This window comes from Kluyveromyces lactis, assembly GCF_000002515.2.
Source record: "Kluyveromyces lactis strain NRRL Y-1140 chromosome E complete sequence".
Lineage (NCBI taxonomy): Eukaryota > Fungi > Ascomycota > Saccharomycetes > Saccharomycetales > Saccharomycetaceae > Kluyveromyces > Kluyveromyces lactis.
The window spans coordinates 2,041,443-2,062,110 of record NC_006041.1 but is presented as its reverse complement, the minus strand read 5'-3'; the positions used below and the strand labels follow the sequence as shown (position 1 = coordinate 2,062,110).

At 39.9% G+C, this 20,668-nt stretch overlaps 9 protein-coding genes across 9 annotated transcripts; 8 read left to right on the top strand and 1 right to left on the bottom strand.

The window, feature by feature from the left end:
• Positions 1-50: 50 nt before the first annotated feature.
• On the top strand, positions 51-791 carry VPS28 (ESCRT-I subunit protein VPS28; the record flags this gene model as incomplete). Its single annotated transcript, XM_454995.1, has 1 exon — positions 51-791. The coding sequence occupies one exon, from the start codon at positions 51-53 to the stop codon at positions 789-791; it is 741 nt and encodes a 246-aa protein (XP_454995.1).
• Positions 792-1,162: 371 nt separating this feature from the next.
• Positions 1,163-2,605, top strand: TIM50 (protein translocase subunit TIM50; the record flags this gene model as incomplete). The annotated part of the gene is made up of 1 exon (XM_454994.1): positions 1,163-2,605. One exon carries the CDS (start codon positions 1,163-1,165, stop codon positions 2,603-2,605), a length of 1,443 nt encoding a protein of 480 aa, XP_454994.1.
• Positions 2,606-2,981: 376 nt separating this feature from the next.
• COS111 (Cos111p) lies at positions 2,982-5,162 on the top strand (the record flags this gene model as incomplete). The annotated part of the gene is made up of 1 exon (XM_454993.1): positions 2,982-5,162. The coding sequence occupies one exon, from the start codon at positions 2,982-2,984 to the stop codon at positions 5,160-5,162; it is 2,181 nt and encodes a 726-aa protein (XP_454993.1).
• A 3,007-nt stretch (positions 5,163-8,169) lies between these two features.
• On the top strand, positions 8,170-9,693 carry ALD6 (aldehyde dehydrogenase (NADP(+)) ALD6; the record flags this gene model as incomplete). The annotated part of the gene is made up of 1 exon (XM_454992.1): positions 8,170-9,693. One exon carries the CDS (start codon positions 8,170-8,172, stop codon positions 9,691-9,693), a length of 1,524 nt encoding a protein of 507 aa, XP_454992.1.
• A 294-nt stretch (positions 9,694-9,987) lies between these two features.
• On the bottom strand, positions 9,988-10,965 carry LDH1 (triacylglycerol lipase; the record flags this gene model as incomplete). The annotated part of the gene is made up of 1 exon (XM_454991.1): positions 9,988-10,965. One exon carries the CDS (start codon positions 10,963-10,965, stop codon positions 9,988-9,990), a length of 978 nt encoding a protein of 325 aa, XP_454991.1.
• Positions 10,966-11,384: 419 nt separating this feature from the next.
• On the top strand, positions 11,385-12,392 carry SAY1 (steryl deacetylase; the record flags this gene model as incomplete). Its single annotated transcript, XM_454990.1, has 1 exon — positions 11,385-12,392. One exon carries the CDS (start codon positions 11,385-11,387, stop codon positions 12,390-12,392), a length of 1,008 nt encoding a protein of 335 aa, XP_454990.1.
• Positions 12,393-12,965: 573 nt separating this feature from the next.
• On the top strand, positions 12,966-14,198 carry KTR3 (mannosyltransferase KTR3; the record flags this gene model as incomplete). Its single annotated transcript, XM_454989.1, has 1 exon — positions 12,966-14,198. One exon carries the CDS (start codon positions 12,966-12,968, stop codon positions 14,196-14,198), a length of 1,233 nt encoding a protein of 410 aa, XP_454989.1.
• Positions 14,199-15,331: 1,133 nt separating this feature from the next.
• Positions 15,332-17,788, top strand: KLLA0_E22969g (uncharacterized protein; the record flags this gene model as incomplete). Its single annotated transcript, XM_454988.1, has 1 exon — positions 15,332-17,788. One exon carries the CDS (start codon positions 15,332-15,334, stop codon positions 17,786-17,788), a length of 2,457 nt encoding a protein of 818 aa, XP_454988.1.
• Positions 17,789-18,621: 833 nt separating this feature from the next.
• On the top strand, positions 18,622-20,448 carry KLLA0_E22947g (uncharacterized protein; the record flags this gene model as incomplete). The annotated part of the gene is made up of 1 exon (XM_454987.1): positions 18,622-20,448. One exon carries the CDS (start codon positions 18,622-18,624, stop codon positions 20,446-20,448), a length of 1,827 nt encoding a protein of 608 aa, XP_454987.1.
• Positions 20,449-20,668: the final 220 nt, after the last annotated feature.

Genomic DNA, 20,668 nt, shown 5'->3' with positions numbered 1-20,668 from the left:
ACCAGTAGCACATAGGAAACAGCAACCAGGAATCTACACAAAACCTTGCAATGTCGGATTATAGGGCTCCGGTGAACCACTATGGAAGCAGAAATAGCACAAGGCCGTTAAACCCAAAGCTTTTAGAGGAAATCCAGCCGTTTGATTTGAATGCACAACCAAGGGAAAAAGAGATCGTGGATACTCTTGGCGAGATCTATTCAATAATAATAACACTCGACCATGTAGAGAAAGCATTTTTGAAAGACGATATAGGCAGTGAAGAATACACGCGGCTTGCCAATAAGCTAATAAATCAATACAGGACATATCTCAGTGATGAAGATGTAGAGGAACAGTTTAAGAGCCTTGATCATTTTAAAGCAAAATGGCAAATTACGGCTTCCAATGCAATCACAAGGCTGGAGAGAGGCATTCCAGTAACTGTAGAACATGGAACCAGCGGTGACACAGATTCTTTGGACAATTCGAGAGCGGCCGATAATACCACAAACTTAAATAAATACAGTGGAAAGCGTGTTGCAGAGGCTACAGGAAATTTCATCACCGTAATGGACGCATTGAAACTAAATTACAAGACCAGAGAACAGCTTCATCCGTTAATGGCGGAGTTATTGCTAAGTATAAATAGGGTCACCAGTAATGACTTCGAAAACCGAAGTAAGTTAGTGGAATGGATAGTCAAAATCAATAAATTACCCAAGGACGAGCAACTTTCGGATGCCGATTCTCAACAGCTACTATACTCATTAGAAAGTGCATATAAATCATTTTACACTTTACTAGAATAATCTGATATAAAACACATACGTACTTGAATCAAAGGCACAGCTGATGACTGCGGGGAGAACTTTGGGTGCGAGTCACGTGAACACAATTTCCTGTTTTGACATGAAAATTTTTGAAAGAAACTATGAGAAATGCAGAAGGAGCTAGACGAAATGGTAAAAGCAGAAAACCATAAACCAACCTTTCCACATTTGCAATAACGAGTTTGTTTAGAAGTAGTTTGTACGGTCGAAGGTTATATTCCTATCTGGATTTTTCTGAAGCTAGTCCTGATACCTAAAAATACAATATCAACCCTATATAGTAAAGGAAAGGATCGATTCCACTAGTTTAGGGTACTGTAAGAATCAGAATTAACATACTTGTTTAAGTGATGTTGTCGATAGCAAGGGTGTCATTATTGCGCAATGCTCGCATGGTCCCAGTGCATGCCATGCAAATGAGACCTGTTGTTGTGAGAAGATCATTACACAATGGAAGCCTGTTATTGCAGAAGAAAAACGAGAAGAATGAAGCTCCAAAATCTATTCTTGATGACGACATGCTTGCCAGAGCCGGTGTGGAGGTAGAAGGTAATGAAGCCGGATCTAAAGACAAGAGTGGAAGGGCAGGAGAGGCAGGAGAGTCTGCAGAGCAGGATGATTCTACAGGTGATAAGGGCTCCGGGAAGAAGAAGAGATCGAGAAAATCGTCCACAGATATTAAACGTGAGCGTTATGCTAATTGGTTTTACATCCTGTCACTACTTGGTTTAGCTTCTGGTGCCCTATCTATGGCTCGTGACTGGGATTCCGATGAAAGTGAAGAGTTGAAGAAGGAAATTCCAAATGGTTATACTCCTGCCCTAATGTACAAGAGAATGAAAAGACGTTGGGAGTCCATTTTCACTTTCTTCCAAGAGCCTCCTTTCCCAGATTTATTACCACCCCCACCTCCACCACCATATCAAAGGCCATTGACACTAGTCCTTTCTTTGGAAGATTTATTGGTTCACTCAGAATGGACACAACAAAGCGGCTGGAGAACTGCTAAGAGGCCAGGTGTTGATTACTTTTTGGGCTATCTATCCCAATACTATGAAATCGTGCTATTCTCTTCTAACTACATGATGTATGCCGAAAAAATTGCTGAAAAACTTGACCCAATTCATGCTTTCATCACCTACAACCTATTCAAAGAACATTGTTTGTACAAAGATGGTGTCCATATCAAGGACTTATCGAAATTGAACAGAGACTTGGGTAAAGTCTTGATCATTGACACTGATGAGAATTCGTTTAAATTGCAACCTGAAAATGCTATATACCTAGAACCATGGGATGGTAAAGCTGATGACCGTTTATTGAGATTAATCCCATTCTTGGAATACTTGGCAACCCAACAAGTTTCTGACGTTAGGCCAATCTTGAAGTCTTTCCCAGACAACAAGAACATCCCAGAAGCCTTTGAAAAGCGTGTCCAAGTCTTGAAAGAAAAATTCGAACGTGACGAAAGGGTCAAGAACGATAAGAACTTGTTTCTAAAACTATTGGGTATCGGTTTAATTGGTACCAAGCCAAAGTTCCCGCTTGATTTGATCAGAGAGGAAGGTGAAAAGAATTACGTCAGATTCATGAAGTTAGTCGAAGAAGAAAAGGAAAAGATCAAGCTACAACAACAAGCTATGGGACAACAGACTTTCACATTGAAGGATTACGTGGAAGGTAACATCCCAACCCCCGAAGAACAACTGAAGCTACAAATGGAAAAACAACAGGAAATTGAGGCTCAGTTTGAAGAACAGAAGAAACTAAAGGCTCAACAAGGAAGCAAATAAAATTGATAATTAAGAATATTTTGAGGATCAAATTTGATGTTCAGTCAACTTACACAAAACAAAAACAGAAACACTTTTCCATCTTGTACCCCTCTTCATCACTTTTGTTGCCATGGAGCGTAACCTAGTACTCTATCACATCATATAAGAGGCGTTCCATTGTCACCTGTAAATATATAAAACTATGTAATGCTTTTGAATCTTAACGTGCGTGACTAATACTAAAAAGAATTAACAGTTGAACCGTTAATGCTGGCTGTATGGGCTTCGTCCACATATCTTACCAGGCTCTACCGTTATGAACGGAGCAGATCCTAACGTTTTTTTCCCCAAAAAAAAATTCAAGGTTTTTCATAGAACTGTGTGACAGCATGTTATGGGAAAAACAAATAAAAATAGGATCAAAACAGGGATTTCTTACAGATCACTGCATCTCCTTATAAGCGCCAACGAGACAGTGAAGGAAAAGCGAGAAGCAGAACAGTTGCCAGCATTAGATAACGATACCCAGTGCCTTATGTCTACCGGAAAGGTACACATTTTGAACGCAGACTACTCAAGGTATGGTGTTTCAGTGTATGATAAGTTATACGGGTACAGCTCTTCTGCTGCAAGCACGATTGAGGAGGAAGATAAGGGCAGTGGAGACGGGTTCAAGAAAAGATACATGTCATTAATGCAAGGTTCGAGCCAGTGGAAGAGTAGAAAGCTGAAGCAGAAGAAGAATGCTCCGAAAGCTAGTGCCAAGGCAAAGGCTTTTCTTGTAAGACTGCATAGCGAGAAGCGGAGACACGAAGTTGACTTTGCCGACATTAACTGCTTACCGGAAGAAATAATCTGTAGGATAATAGCTAATTTGAATGACGCAGATTCTCAGCGTAACTGTCTGTTAGTGTCTCAGGAATGGTCTGAATGTGCTAAACGAATTATTTACAAGGATGTCAAGTTTACGAGCACGTATCGTGTCGGTCAGTTTGTCACAACTTTGAGAGAAAATCCTCAATATGGGAAATATGTGGAGTCATTAGATTTGTCACAGTTGAAAAATGGATTTATCAATGACGAATCATCTACTCTTGAGAACGATGTTTCACAAAGTTCTTACGGATTTGAACCACCTGATATTGCATACGCAGGCTGGAGAGATTGGAGGTATAGAAAAAATTCTTTGTATGGATCAGAGATGTTGAGTAGTATACACAGAAGTCGAACGAGAAGGAGTAGCGATGCTTCGTCCATGAACTCCAGTGTGTTTTCACATAACTATAATCGAACTAGATCTAGTTCAGTGACGTCTCTAGTTTCAAGATCAACGCAAACTGCTGCCGGTAGTAAAAACGTCGTGAAGAGGATTCGAAAGCTTTTTTCCAATTCTTTCAGAGGAAAGGGACAACAAAAGACACATTTGCATCAGAACAATGGTAGTGGATTATCAACACTTGAATTGAAAGATGAGCAGTTTGCTGCAGGTACCGATTCCTGTAGTCTCAGGCGAAGCCATTTACCTTTCACTAACAAATTTTTCCTAAAATATGCGCATCTCCGCGACTTACCGCTTGGTTATATTATACATTTATTGACGTTATGTGTGAACCTTAAAAGCATTAATCTATCTAATTTGAGCCTCTCCCCTGATTTTGAAATTGAGGAACTGGAATACAAGAGAAATGGTTATGTCAGTTTCTTTCCGGAAGAAACAGAAGAAGAAAATCTAAACGGTTTGAATACTTTTAATGGAGACAGAGAGTTAACCCCCAAATTCTTTTCGGATAGTGACAAACCATACCATTATTACAAGGACACACAATATGAGTCGATCATATGGAAACTCGATTCATCAAGAGACAACAATATGTTCACCAATAGACGAAGATCTCGCAAAAAGTTTCAGTTGAAAATCTTAACAAATGACGACTTATGCGAAGCAATTCTATCGCTGAAGCATATGAAGCATTTAAACGTAGGGAATGTTGTGTGGTTAATGCAAAGGGACATGAAAAGGCTCATTGTCCACAGCATGGAAAGTTGCATAATCGAGGATCGTTGTCTTGACAAAATCTATATGAATTTCGAGGGGAGTGGATTACAAACTAACTTACCACTTGCTGGTCAAGGCCTATTGAAAGCGATGGTACTATTACAGGTGATAACTGATATGACAAATAACTGCAGCGATGATCAGATACTAGAATGGTTCGAATTAAGGTGGATACCAACCTTTCGGAGAGTATCCCAACCCGCAGACCTAGTGTATCTAGCGCGGGCCTGTGATCAACTACACTACGTGATACAAAGTGAGGAATCACCAACATATACTCGTGTTGGGGAAGTGCTAATAACGGAATCTCATACCGGACACTACAAATATGAGATATCAAGAAACGTTAACAATGTCTACCTAACGATCCAGATTGAAAATGGGAAACCGGACACCATTACAGACGTTAAATTGAAAGAGTGCTCCGATAGGCTTTTAGAAAGGGTCTCTAACCTCAGGAAGAATCAGCTATTACAACACACAGGAGAGAATTTCTTCTCTACCGCAGGTCTAGCATAGAAAGACAAAAGAAAACAACGACCGGGTAACCTATGATCTTAGATTCGTTATTTTCCCGATACCGGTCAAGAACTAAAACAAGGCCAATGGGGGATGTCAAAGAGAGTAAACCGATGCACAAGTGTTTGCCGCTGAGCGGTCTTGGTGCTCTCTTGATTTGATAGCTATCACTCAGAAACTACAGTGAGTTTTAAAAAGTAAACCAGAAGTCAAAATATGTAGCTTCCTTTTATTACTATGAATCATTCAAACAGCATAAATTTTTTTTTTCTTTTAAAACCGATCCCAATTTCTACAGTGAACATGCAGTAGAAACAACAGAAATCAGTGAGGAAGAAAAAAAAACCAAATAGGAAAAAAAGCGCCTGCCCCTCAGTGGGGCCTCGCAGATTGAGGTCTCGAATACGCGCTAGAGAGAAGTCTAAATTTCCGGCGGCGTACATTAGTACAATAGAGACACCAGTACCTCATATTTTCATTTCTTTTCTGTTTCTTTCTTTTCGTATTCATTTTCATGTCAAAATAGCTGCTTCCAGTATATCTCTCGAAGAGCGCAAGTATGAGTAATATGGATTATAGGTGAATAAACAGAAAAAAGAGAAAAGAAAAATGCATATACACACAAACACGGAGGGCCAGGAAAAAAATATGCGATGTGAAATTTTCGTTGTTGTTGATTGTGGGAACCATAAATACGACTGGCCCTGGGCCTTCATGAAACGGACGTGAAGGACATGCTATTGTCTTATCATCTTTCTTATTGAATTTTGTCTTGAAATTTTTTTTACAATTGCAAGGAACCACACAGACCTTCGGTAATACCTTTTTCACTTTCTTTTCTTTCAAATTAGTCGCACGTGACCTAGAACTGATTTTCAATCGAAAAACAGAAAAAGAGAAAACACCGAAACCAAAAGAAACCACACATATCACGTGAACATCAAACTAGTATGTATTAATTTTTTTGCAAGGGAAACCGAAAACTTTCATCTCAAGGTAGATTTGGTGGTTTTTTAAAGGGATCTTACGAATATTCACTGATGACTATTGAAAAATGGGTTTCGTCATTTCCAGTTTAGGAGCAATGGACACCGGTAACAGAAATCGGTCCTGAATTCAATTAAACGGAGATGTTTAATATCGGAGGAAACTTTCAGTTGGGAGGACGAATGCATCAATCCACTAATTGCTTTTTTCTCACTTCGGAGGGTCCAAAACTTTCAACTCTGCAGCCAAGGAAAACCTAGTTTCATCGCTGGGAAACGTTGAATAGCGTACGGCTGAATAAATGAGAGTAAAACGGGTGGATTGTGTCAAACCGCAAAAACAAAAATTAATCGGAGTAGCATCGGAGTAATGAACTAAATCAACTGGCTCTTAAGGTGTTTTGTATCAGTCCTGCACCCACCTGCTCTCCATTCCCGGGAACATTCACGTGACATTATATTGTTCTTTAGCCCGGGATCAGCGATCGCACCCAGGACCTACCCTCCCCACTCTTCTTCCAGTCAAACTCAAAAAAAAGCATTCTAACCGTTGCAAACTTAGACTATTTCTGCAGAAACTCATGTACCCCACTTCAGCCATTACTGGTGTTTTAGCCTTTCAGTAACCGAAGCAGGCTGTAACTGTTTCTGAGCGACAGAAAATACCATAGAGGCTCCAGACCTCTTACTTCTGATACGCACGATTCTAGCCGAAAAACTAAAAGAAAACCAACAGAAAGCAGAAACCTTTGTTTTTCTGAGTGTTGGGAGAACATCGTACAAAACGACAATTGCCCCTCACTTGCTCCCCTGATATCCTTTGACCCGGAGTTTTTTTTCCGTTAGACCAGCCAGCTAGGTAAGCGCGCCAAACAATGTCAAGATATGCCTCGAACTACTCAGTTTATTTGGCAAGAATCGGATAGTGTCTTGACTAATGTGAAACTTCTCACGACGTGCAAGCCGGTTTTTGGTTTTCTTTTTCTCGTTTTTCCTACTTCCTGTGCCTGTCTGTCTAACCTGATTTGGCCTGGACCAATGAATCACCAGGATTACCCATTGAGTTGCTGGCTGTGGTGTCAAGTTTAATGTAGTCTCGTTACCTTAATGATTTCCCCTCCCCCACTGCTTAATTACTAACAATTTCCATCTGCCATTAATGTTGTCCATTTGTCATTTCCTATGACGTCCTCTCTACATCGTCTTCTGCGTACTTTTCAGTATTTCTCAAAATCGAGATCAATTGAACGAAGACCGCTTTTCCTTTTCATCTTTGACTCTCTCTATTAGTAAATACTGGGCGAAATAGCACCGGTACTTTTGCGTGAATTGGAGGATTGTTCTTCTTTGAAACAACAGATCACGGTGTTAAGTGCCAGAAATTGGTTGGGTTTTGAATGAGTAATACTAATAGCCTCAGAAACACAGTGGATTAGTGCTGTCAATCTGGCGTTAGCGACTACTTTTTTTTTTTACCCCATCCTATTTACTGAACACTACCATACCAATTCCCCTCCCCGAATTGCTAGCTCTCGGAGTCTAAACACAACTGAGAGAAGAGGGGGTGCATTCTTTTCATTTCGTTTCCCAACATACTGTAGATAGTTACAAATCGGTTCGGTTCAATTGTTTCCTGCTCTGCATGATTTTCATAACTAACGATTGTCAAACATAGTGCAGTTCCTAGGGCTTTTTTCCTTCCGGTTACTTTTTTTTTTCTTAGCTGAAAAATAATTACGACAGAGTATGAGTGAAGAAGAGGGAAAGAAGCATGAGTGGAGACGGACGACGGAAATATCTGGACAGCTAATCGTAATGACTCGCCACATTTCCCCCTTTCTTTAGTGATTCGAACTTGTATAAATACTGGGCGCTTGTTGACTAGAGCTTCTCTTGAAAGGAGTTGTTCTAAGAAAGGATTGATTAGATGTATTAGTTCTAATGCATCTGTCCACTCATTAAGTGCAAGTAAGTTTATTACAACTGCTACTACCATAACACCAACAACAATTACAAAGAGAATGTCCTCTACAATTGCTGAGAAATTGAACCTCAAGATCGTCGAACAAGACGCTGTTAGCATCACTTTGCCAAACGGTTTGACTTACCAACAACCAACTGGTTTGTTCATCAACAATCAGTTCATCAAGTCTCAAGACGGTAAGACTTTGAAGGTTGAAAACCCATCTACTGAGGAAATCATTGTCGAAGTCCAATCTGCTACTTCTCAAGACGTCGAGTACGCCGTTGAAGCTGCCGATGCTGCTTTCAACTCCGAATGGTCTACTATGGACCCAAAAAAGCGTGGTTCTTTGTTGTTTAAGTTGGCTGACTTGATTGAAGCTCAAAAGGAATTGATTGCTTCTATCGAATCTGCTGACAACGGTAAGACTTTGGCCCTAGCCAGAGGTGATGTTGGTTTGGTCATTGACTACATCAGATCTGCTGCTGGTTATGCTGACAAGTTGGGTGGTAGAACTATCAACACTGGTGATGGTTACGCTAACTTCACTTACAAGGAACCTCTAGGTGTCTGTGGTCAAATCATCCCATGGAACTTCCCATTGATGATGCTTTCTTGGAAGATCGCCCCTGCTTTGGTTGCTGGTAACACCGTTATCTTGAAGCCAGCTTCCCCAACCCCATTGAACGCTTTGTTCTTTGCTTCTTTGTGTAAGGAAGCAGGTATCCCAGCTGGTGTCGTTAACATCGTTCCAGGTCCAGGTAGATCCGTTGGTGACACCATCACCAACCATCCAAAAATTAGAAAGATTGCCTTCACTGGTTCCACTGACATTGGTAGAGACGTTGCTATCAAGGCTGCCCAATCTAACTTGAAGAAGGTCACCTTGGAATTGGGTGGTAAATCCGCTCATTTGGTCTTTGAAGATGCCAACATTAAGAAGACTATTCCAAACTTGGTCAACGGTATTTTCAAGAATGCTGGTCAAATTTGTTCCTCTGGTTCCAGAATCTATGTCCAAGACACCATCTACGATCAACTATTGTCTGAATTCAAGACTTACCTGGAAACTGAAATTAAGGTCGGTTCCCCATTCGATGAATCTAACTTCCAAGCTGCTATCAACAACAAGGCTCAATTCGAAACTATCTTGAACTACATCGACATCGGTAAGAAGGAAGGTGCTTCTATCTTGACTGGTGGTGAAAGAGTAGGCAACAAGGGTTACTTCATTAAACCAACTGTATTCTACAACGTTAAGGAAGATATGAGAATCGTCAAGGAAGAAATCTTTGGTCCTGTCGTCACCATCTCCAAGTTCTCTACTGTCGACGAAGCTGTCGCTTTGGCTAACGACTCCGAATTCGGTTTGGGTGCTGGTATCGAAACTGAAAACATCTCCGTTGCCTTGAAGGTCGCAAAGAGACTAAAAGCTGGTACCGTCTGGATCAACACTTACAACGATTTCGACGCTGCCGTTCCATTCGGTGGTTACAAGCAATCTGGTTACGGTAGAGAAATGGGTGAAGAAGCTTTCGAATCTTACACTCAAATCAAGGCCGTCAGGATCAAGTTGGATTAAACAGAGTCCATCCGTTTGAAACTGATTGCATGTCCTAATTCCCATCCCTAAGTTTATGAGTTAAGTGAAATAAAAACCAATTAATCTATGTGCTTGCTTTTTCACACATTATCTTTTCTATATATTTCTCTGATTATGTTTAGACTCGTGTGTGATAGTACACTGTGTGTATAAGTTTTAAAGACAGGTTTCTTCTTACTTCACCCTTTTGTTAGATAATAATATCCCTCAAACGTTTTGGGTGCATCTGATTTGATTCTGCTTTTGACTTTTTCACTCCTCCAATTTTCACGTTCATGTATACTTCATTATTAGCTCCAGAGTTTCTTCTGTTGCATCTAATAAACAATTGTGCGAACAATCGGTGATCACATCTACCGTGACAGTAACTCCTTCCAATGTGCGCCATTGTGCTAGCTTTTCCACTGCACAGATCGTGTCCTTGTCGCCATGTATCAAATGAATCGGAGTTGCATTTGGTACATTGGAAACTTCCTGCCATCCAAGAAAATAACCAACAAGAGATTTAGACTTGATTTGGATATTTCTGTAGTATTGATATAGTTTTCCGTAAGTGTTTCCCGCGCGATAATAGAATTTGACAATACCACTACTTTTCAACCCTTTGCTCTGATCAAACCTAACCCTATAAAAGTCGAAAATGCCAGGATGATACCAAAGCAACTTGAGGAGAAGTCTTACAAATGGGTTTTTCAAAGCCTTGTTCTGCAACGGAGGAGTCCCGATCAGAATTAAGCCGTGACATTTCACAGAAATCGTATTCGCTACCTGAACGGACAACAATGCCCCCATCGAGTGACCGATTATCGATATCGTCTTGCATTGACACATTTTGTGTACTAATTCGCATATAAGGCTAATAACGTCGCCCATATTGTATTGATCCAATTCGTCGGAATCACCAAACCCCGGTAGATCAAAGGCAAGGAATGGTGTGTGATCATGTACATATTTGCTTATAAGCGGCTCATAATGTGTTAAGTTACCACCGAGTCCATGAATCATGAGCACTAGCTTATCCACACTTTTAGATTTGTAACTCCCTAGATTATGACAAGTTTGGATCCTGATTTCTATATCTCGTAACGGCAAATGGACCATCTCTAAGTGTGATTCGATCAGCTCATTATGGAAGTCTTTAGCGTTGGAAAGAACTAGCTCATTCAACTTATCGGGATGACCCGCGTACTTGCTGACTATGTTCTCGATGCTTGTCCCAGATAAGGGCACAGGATATTGATAAAATGCCATCTTTTTAGTGTTTTCTCGGCATTTATAACAGTCAGAAAATGCGTACAGGGGTTAAAGTGAAGTTAACAAAAGCTGATACTGTATTTCTAGTGGTAGCCTACTCCTTTTCCCCAACATATTTAATTTCTTCTCGCATTTCACTCGAGGCTCGATTCCATCAGAATTTCTTAATGTAAGGAATCAAGTTTCGAAAGAAAAAGACCCTTCTACTACATACTTAAAGCAGGAAATATTCACCGATAAATAGGGTTTAGACATGCATATAAGGCATTAAAGCAGTGTGCTCTCTATATAAATTTATTGGAGCACAAGAGCAGCACCTAATTAGCAGAGTGTGAAGTCTTTTTAAAACTTGGTCTAAGGCCGCTGCTTCGTATCTAAATGGAGCTTTAGACCATCGTTCAATAATCGGAGATACAATGACTGTAAAAGAAACTTTGGTAGGTATTGTTATATTATCATGCGCATTACCGATTGCGCTGTGCAAATGGAGTAGAAGTTTGAATAAGACCTCTATGCCTCGCGGTAGACTTTTCCTAGTGACGTTGACTCGAGTTATATGCGATGCCAGTAACCCTGCTATCATAAGATATATTTTGAATCCATGGATGGGCTTGTTATCTTGGCTACTATTCCAGGCGTACCGTTTCCCCAAACACAACCATAGTGGATACTGGCTTCGGACGGCACCAGTGGATAGAAAACCTGGTGTTGACAAGAAATTGTTATTATACGTTCATGGTGGTGGGTTCATGTTTGGATTAATTCCGTGGATGCTAATCGTCCTCTGGACCGTAGGCAAAAAATTGGACGATGATGTTGCCATACTAGTATTAGATTACCCTGTAATGGCGAATTGCCCTGAGACGATTGACTATGTGTGGAAAGAGTACCTTGAGCTTACAGAGACGTTTACGGAAATAAATCTGATTGGCGATTCGTGCGGAGGAAATTTGATCTTAAACATCTTGTTGAAATGTCACGAAAATAAAATGACAATTCCAAAGCGCGCCATTGCAATATCTCCATGGTGCAACGTCTTAGACCGAGACTCTGTAGACGTTGAAAGGTTAAACGGCTACAACGTAGATATGCTATCGATGAAAGTTTTAACGGTTTTCCAAAATTCTTACATGCAAAACGTAGTTGATCCCAGTCAATACCTAAAGTATTTGAATTTCACATCGATTCCAAGGGAGACTTGGACTGAAATTCTCAGCGACACTAAATTGTTCATCACATATGGTGATCTAGAAATGTTCAAGAATCAAATCGAACTGTTCATCAACCACATCAGTCCCAATGAAAACTTGATTGCGGAAATTTTTCCGTGTGGGTCCCACATCGAGCCTTTAGTGCTAGGTTATCACCAGTCTTTGGATAAGTGGGCCAAATTTCTCAGTAAATCCGATGAAACGTCATTTTGACACATTAATGCGAGCCGTGAACTCTTTTAATTTATAATTCGCATATACAGAGGTGTACTTTTAAAAAATAAAAACAGGAGCTAAACAGTGAATTGGGACCGGATTCGGAATGTCCATTAGAAGCTCGAAATAAAACATAGTAGTTTCACTGTAAGAATCTATCTTCATTCCAGCTTTTCTCCACACTTTCGACGCTCTTTTTCCTTCTAGGTGTCGCTCTTCTTGATTTTTCACCGATGAAAAAAAAGTTTACAGAAGTATGTAAATAACACCTAATCCACACCTGTTCTAAGGATGTGTGTCATACAATTTAACGTGTTTCAAGTGTCTATTTACATCCTGAAGTCCCTTAAGCGGTTTCATTGCTACTTTATTCTGGGTTGTTAGAATATAGTTATTCAAGACGTTGAGATATACGTGGATATCATCTTTTAAAAACTTTGTTTCCATTCATATTTATTCCAAGTTTTGATTTGATTTGATTTAAGATATTCCGATTCACATTGTCTTGTACCTGTCACTGAATCAAAGAAAGGTAAGCACGGATCAAAGGTTAATCGAATTCAGTAAAAGATGCAGCCGAAGAAAAAGCTCATGCCAAAATCGGCATTTCTTGTGAAGAAATATGAGCGTCATATTAGATTGCTGTTCATTGCATTCATCACGGTTTTATGTTTCGTGTTCATTACACGTTCTGGTAATGGTAGCAGCGAAACGCCAGTGCTTCCACCAAAGACTGTCGAACCAGCAGTGTCGAGTCCTGGTGGTGCAAAAGATAAGTTCCTGAAGCCTCATACTGATAAGGTTCAGAACGTTTTTTACCCAGAAGATGATGGTGTTAGAGAAAAGGCCTGTATGGTCACCTTAGCAAGAAACAAAGATTTATGGCATTTGGTTACATCTGTGAGGGATGTTGAAGATAGATTCAACAAGAACTATCATTACGATTGGGTCTTTTTGAACGATGAACCGTTCAACGAGGAATTCAAAAGTGTTATGACAGCAATGGTCAGTGGTACCGCTAAATTTGGTGTGATTCCAAAGGAACACTGGTCCTTCCCAGACTGGATTGACCAGGATAAGGCGGCAGAAGTCAGAAAACAGATGAAAGAAGACGGTATCATTTACGGTGACTCCGTCTCTTACAGACATATGTGTAGATACGAATCCGGATTCTTCTGGAGACACGAGTTACTTGACGAGTATGAATGGTATTGGCGTGTGGAACCAGATATCAAGTTGTTCTGTGATATTCACTACGATGTTTTTAAGTTAATGAAGCAAAACAACAAGAAGTACGGGTTCATCTTATCCGTTAGCGAATACGAAAAAACGATTCCTACTTTATGGGAAACCACCAAAAATTTCATGAAGGAATACCCACAACACGTCAAGGAAAATAATTTGATGAAGTTTATCTCCAACGATGGTGGTAAGACTTATAACATGTGTCACTTCTGGTCTAACTTCGAAATCGCATCGCTAGAATTATGGAGATCCCCTGCCTACCGTGAGTACTTCGACTACTTGGACCGTTCCGGTGGGTTCTTCTACGAGAGATGGGGTGATGCTCCGATTCATTCCATTGCCGCTGCACTTTTCTTAGAACCAGAAGAATTCCATTTCTTCGACGGCATAGGATACTACCATCCAGGATTCACTTCATGTCCTGTGGAAGAAGCTATCAGATTACAAAACAGATGTACATGTGACCCAGGCGATGACCAAACTTGGGGTGACAGTTATTTCTGCACAAGAAAATACTTCGGTGCCCGTGGTTTGAAACTACCAAAGGAGGTCAGGTAATTCAATTGTACTAAAAAACAACCTGAAGACTAAACATTCTCCTGACACATTATATACTAACCTAAAAACAAAAGTTGATTTTAGAGGGCAACATTTGATACATATATAGAAACGTCTCCCATCTTCAATTCTATGCAATAGGCATGCACATACACAACATAAAAAAGAGTTAGCAGAGGTTAGTTGTCCAAAATCCGCGTATGTATGTATATGTACAAATATCTACTTGAACTATGCTTTCTGTACCTTACGTTTATTAGGTCCGAACCAGTTTCATTATGTCGTCATCACCAGATGAACCCTCGAAAAACATGCAAATCGTTTAACCACTTATCTAGTGTAGGCATAGTCAGAATCGACTACAAAGCCGTTTCACTACTGCGCTCCTCGCAATTCCTATCACCTACGACAGGTCTTCCTTCAAACTCACAATCATGTGACTAATCTCTTCTTTGCTTTCTTACTCGCGCATAGTTAGTTAATCCGCGAATGACGGGAATTTAAATATAGATAGACTGAAAAGAAGGTTTGCTTGAAACACCTTACACAGACAACATAAGTATTGTCTCGAAAGTAAAGTTTGTGGAAGAGACCCAGAGCTAAGGCGCCGAAGACCCAATAGGTTTATTGTAAAAGTGTGTTGAAAACATATTTCGCAGCAAGGAACGAAGACCTAGATTTTAAAACATCCGTTCGGGGATAGTTTTATCTTTTTTTTTATTTATTCACTTTGTTTGATTTGTATTTTCCTTCCATCCTTTCCATCCTTTTAATTCCTTTCCTTAGGCTAATAAGTACGCTGCATTACCGACCTGAACATTCCTCGAAGAGCAGCATCTTTTATTGTCTTTTAAGAGATCTGTTTTACATCGATATTGATAGGCATTTATAAAATTTGGTCACACTACACGTACATTGTATCTTTGCTGATAACATATTGAATAACAAAGAAAGCGATATTGTGTTTTGCATTCACTTTCCAATAACATTAGTGTGGATATATTCTCAGTTGTCGCAAGGTGAAGCAGGTTGCTCGATCTAGCGTACCTTCTTCGATCCATTTTATTATTCCAGAGTCCTTTTTGAGGGTGGTTTTGCTATACTAACGTGAATAGCTCCTTATCAGGAACCTAATGAGTTCAGTTAGCGTGCCACTACGTCCGTCGCACGGCCAATGGAGCTCATCACCAAATAGCACTTGTATACCGAGTTGCAAGAAAGAATCAGGTATGAAAAGGATGAATCACGTGAAGTCGTTATCTTCTGATACATCTTCTGATAACACTGGAGAAGATATATCTTTGTTGGATTGCCATTGTACTTCCCTCGGAGCAAGTGATATCTCATTAACAACAAATTCGGGATCCGTTCAGGAATTTACCGGTACGAATACCTCGTCTTCCACTCCATCGACGACTCAAACAGCGAAAAAAAAGCTAAATAACGTTAAAAGTACTTCTCGTGTTGTACCGAGGCCCAAGCCTAACTATGAAAAAAGTTTGGAATATTTCCAGTGGGTAGACAATGCTCCAAGACGTCCACCATCTTATAAGTCAGTTAATTCAAACAGGAGAATCACCTATCCAATTTATGAAACTCTTGATGATAATGTATTGCCTGGTTACTCTCCTGCAGTTAAAGCAATCACTGTGATTTCACTGAAACAAGAATGGCTTAACCCATACGAATTGTCTTCATCTAGGGCCTGGAAGAATTTTATCATGGAGATTAATTCTACTCAACTAAATTTTTACCATATCCATGAGTCACTAACAAGTAATATCAAGAATTATTACGGGGGGCCTACAAATTTCCCTAATGATTTGAATTCTTCCAAGCAATCCACAAGATTTTTGCCTTCTTTACACTCAAAGAGCACCTATCAGTTCAATAGGTCAGACCAGCAATGGATAACCAAAATGATTCAAAGCAATGAAAAAAAGTACTTGTCTAATGACATGCTTTTCAAATCTTTCAGTTTGCAATACGGAAAGTTTGGCATACCCACAGATTACACTAAGAAGACCTTTGTGCTCAGGTTAAGATGTGAATTACAACAATTTTTGATAAATTTTGCACACGTCGATGATATGATAGATTGGAGCGTTTCCCTTTCAATTGGTATAGATGTTTCGTTGGATTTGGCTTATAGAGAAATGCCTACATATCGGACCGTCCCAAGAAGAAGACGTCGTGGTCATCGCAGGAGAAGAAGAAGAAATAAATCTAATGGAGGTACCTCACTTGGTTTGCAACGGATGCTTCAAGTGGGGACCGGACAATCATCCAGGGCACAATCTCCAATGGAAAGCAGACGCCTGTCCGCCTCATCAATCGGAGCTCGAGCGGAAGCCCATGTAAGACCGGTTTTAGCCTCCACTAGAAGTACTGGGTTTGTGTTAGAAGCGCTAACAAACCGACCAAAGGAGGCAGATTCTTCCCGTTCTATCAAAACAATCTCAGCCAAACCCACTTACCAAAGAAGATCAAGTGAATCTTCCATCAAAGGAATCAAATCAAAACTGGCTACCATGTTCCATCACGGAAAGAAGCCTGTTCAAACTCATAAGAGACAAGGAAGCGTTGCAAGCGCGTTAAATTGCGTGATAGAAGACGATGATGATTCTGACATTGACCCTCTTACTGATACCAATCCGAAATCGAACATTGACGATAAGAATAAAGACTCTCCTATAACTCCGCTTAAAAGAGTCGCAGGTAAGCCTCTCTTCTCCACTTCTGCTGGTAATACACCAGAGAAGCGCTTGGGATCTATTGCTTCTACGGAATTGGAATTCTCAAAACAGACAGAACTCCCTTCACAACAAACACCTGAATTTGATAAAGGCGATCTGGGATCAATTCCCATTATTCCACATTTGGATGAAGATTTCTCGACTGAGAACGACCTCTCAGCACAAACTGGTTATCAAAATGCTATATGTTCTCGTCTTGAGCTCAATGAGCTACAAACTATTCTTAACGAACATAACGAAGAGGATAGCGAGGAACAGGATCAAGACCAGGAAGAAGAGGAAGAAGAGGAAGAAGAAGAGGAAGATGAAGACGACGGTACTGAAACTGCTGCTAGCTCTAACGAGCTTCCTACAAGACATGCACGTTCAGCAGCTTCCTCCATTTATCATGAAGAGGGGATTTTCCATGACAGCGATGATGACTATATATACGTTCCAACTGAAATCCATCGCCGGAGAACATCTTCAATCACTAGTAATTTGTCAAATACTCCTTACGGAGGCGATGAAATGAAATGGAATCCGCCTCGAAAGGAAATTACTCGCAGACGGTACATTCGCGATTCCTTACGTTGCATTAAACCTTTAGGATTTGATGAATCGTGGGTCAACAAAATCGCATTAGCGCCCTCCATGGGACCAAAATATGAAACCAATAACCCACCAGTATCTGGGTTTATATCAAATTCTGATTTATCATCTAAGAACAAGTTTTCTCTCAAAAAACTATACAATACTCAACCCGCATTGCTGTTAAGCAGATGTAAAAACCATTACTTGACACCATACATCATTACTCCTTCAGGACTTGTACGAGCCATTCCTAAGGAGTGAAATCTCTTTATTTGTCTATTAGGGACTGATTCTCAGCAACCAAAATTATTTCCTACAGGGAAAGTTCAATTCTTTTATAAAATTACTATTAAATAAATGCTTTATCATTTCCAATCGCAGCTATCTCTTTATCTTTTTGGAGCGCGCGGTTCAGTGTAGGAGTACAAATCCTATTACCATGGTTGTAATTAGAAATACTACCATTCGAAGGGCATGGAAAGGATTAGCATCCTCGGGGTTGAATTCAATTTTATTAAATATGGGGTTAGTTTCTTCATTTTTAGTAAGCAGTCTGTGAAACTGTTGCACTATCTCACCATTCCTCTGTATTATAAATGCCCTTAAAGCCACTATAAATAAAACTGCCAAACAAAAGTACCACAAGGGTCGTACTTGAGTTAGAATCTTCGGTTCCTTAACCTTGTGTCGCATGTCTGTCATAAAGCTGAAATTTTGGTACCACTAGTATGTTGAAGTAACTAGGAGACCCGGATAGATGATTAAAACAGATTCCTTTACTGCTGTACTTATTGAATCACAGATGCTTCTCAAAACACATAAAACAAGGAAAAGTTTTGCTTGAGGCAAATAGAAATGACTACACCTGATCTATGCAATCAATATCGCTTTTGCCTGCTCGGAAGGTGATATAGTCGTCTCTTTCGGGAACGGTTTGTTCTTCCAAAGTGAACACCAAATGGTGTTCACTTATTTTCTTTTTAAGAGATGTTAAGATCGAAATTCAGCGAAGATTGCTGAACACTTCCATGGACGACAAAGTCTCTGTATGGACAAGGACAGTGCCTTTCAAGGACTCAGTGTGGTAATCCGGTATGTCGCTGATGTCATCAAAGCGTACGTTAAAGGAAATTCTTGATTCCGAATACGTCGAGGACAGTGATGATGAGAATTCGAAATCAAGTGGAGAAGAAGATGAAGCAGTAGAACCTGCTCAGCAGCAGATTAATCCTGACTACTGCAATGAATGTCAGGATATGAAGATCGAGATGAAGTGTAACGATTGTGAAGAACAGTTCTGTGTTACATGTTTCGATATGCTCCACCGTGGTGGTAAAAGAAAAAGCCATGGATTCGTCAAGTTAAATGATGAAGAGGACCATGGTAAGAATGATACTCCTACAGAGGAAGCGGAACAGAAGAAACTGCAAGATATGAACAACGCTTCGGATGAGAAAGAAGCAGAAAGTTCCAACGTCCACATCCCAAATACCGGGATTGATGATAAACTCCTAGCACAGTTGTATAAACATTCACAGTACATTCCTCTGAGATTAACACATGAAGAGAGGCATTTATTGAGATTGTTAGAAGCTGCTTTGGAAGTGTCAGAATATACTGATCGTGTTGATATCTTGTCATACCAGTCAAAATCAAAGAGAATACTCGAGCAATTAAGAGAAATGTGTTCCGTGTTATGCGGCTTAGTGATCGCATCCAATTTGAAAATCGGTAAGAGATTGTTGGAGTTGAAGAACTTTAGTGATAATGCAGAATGGTTCAAAGACATATTCGAAATTGGAAGACGTTATAAAATTATGAATCCTGACAGAATGAGAACTACATTCGGTAAGTTATGCTACATGGTAATGGACTCCAGATTACCTGACATTGAGGATCATATGGAGTTCCATCTCTTCAAACCAATAAAAACAGTCCATACTTTCCTCGGGAAAAGTGAGGATCATGGGAGAGCTCTTGCTGTTTTCCAAGATAAGTTAATTCTTTACGCTACCGCAGATATTAGTCCTACAGGTAAAACCAGGGCCGAGATCCAAAGAATGATCAAGCAAAAAGAGGCTGCTACTGAAAAATTAGCTTCTAAATACAGTACCTCTGTCTATTCGAAGGAAGACATCCGTCAAGTTCTATATTCTATTAGTGATTACAACGCATACGTCAACTCTAATAGAAGGCCAATTATGAGATTACTTGAAAGACTTGAGGTATTCCGTGATCCAGCTATCAAACAAAGGTACTCGTTAGGTATCCAGTATGGTAGAAATGGAGCCAGATTAACTCATGATCACGAAAGACAGTGGCATTATGCACAGCAGTCGTTGATGTTGTGGTCGGTAATTCAAAGAGAAATGGTACATTTATGGTATATTGCTGACCAGGATCTGTTCAATGGCTCATCTTACAGATTGACGTCTACAGGCCAGGGTTTAAACCGTATCAAATCCTGTCCTGCTCTTTATAAAGAAATGCATAACATTTTAAATGAGTGCAGATTGAAATGTGAGTCCTGGGTTGGCTCCTCGGTTGTACATCTTGGAGATGACGCAGTGCCTAATGCATTGTTTTTCCTTGATAAATATACCCAAATTCCAAATATATTGATCCCATTCGATCAAACGCTACTACAGATCAACGATCTTGTGAAGAATGACGCCAACTTGGAAGATTACATTGTAAAAGAATACGGCTCGGTAAACGACCTGAAATTAACAATTTTACAGGACGCGTTTGCTCACATGTTTGACGGTTCTGGTGCTGATAACTTCTACATGAGTGGTTCCTGCATTGATGGTAGATTAACGTCTGCTTGGAATCACACAAACCAGATTTCCAAGAAGAAATACTATAATATCTTCTTGATGACAAGATTTATCGGTTTTAACGGAAACCAAGGATTCTAAGCTCTACTTCGCAACTATCAACTATATACAATTACCTATAGTCTATATTTATGTTTTGTATCAAACTGTATATTAAAATCTTTGGCAATCAAAAGTATTCTGCTTTAACAATCGTATATGTGCCATCATTTTTCCTACCATATTAAAAACTTCAAATTACTTAAATATTGCATTCTAAATTGTAAACAGTAACAACGCGAAAAGATCATGACATTCAGAG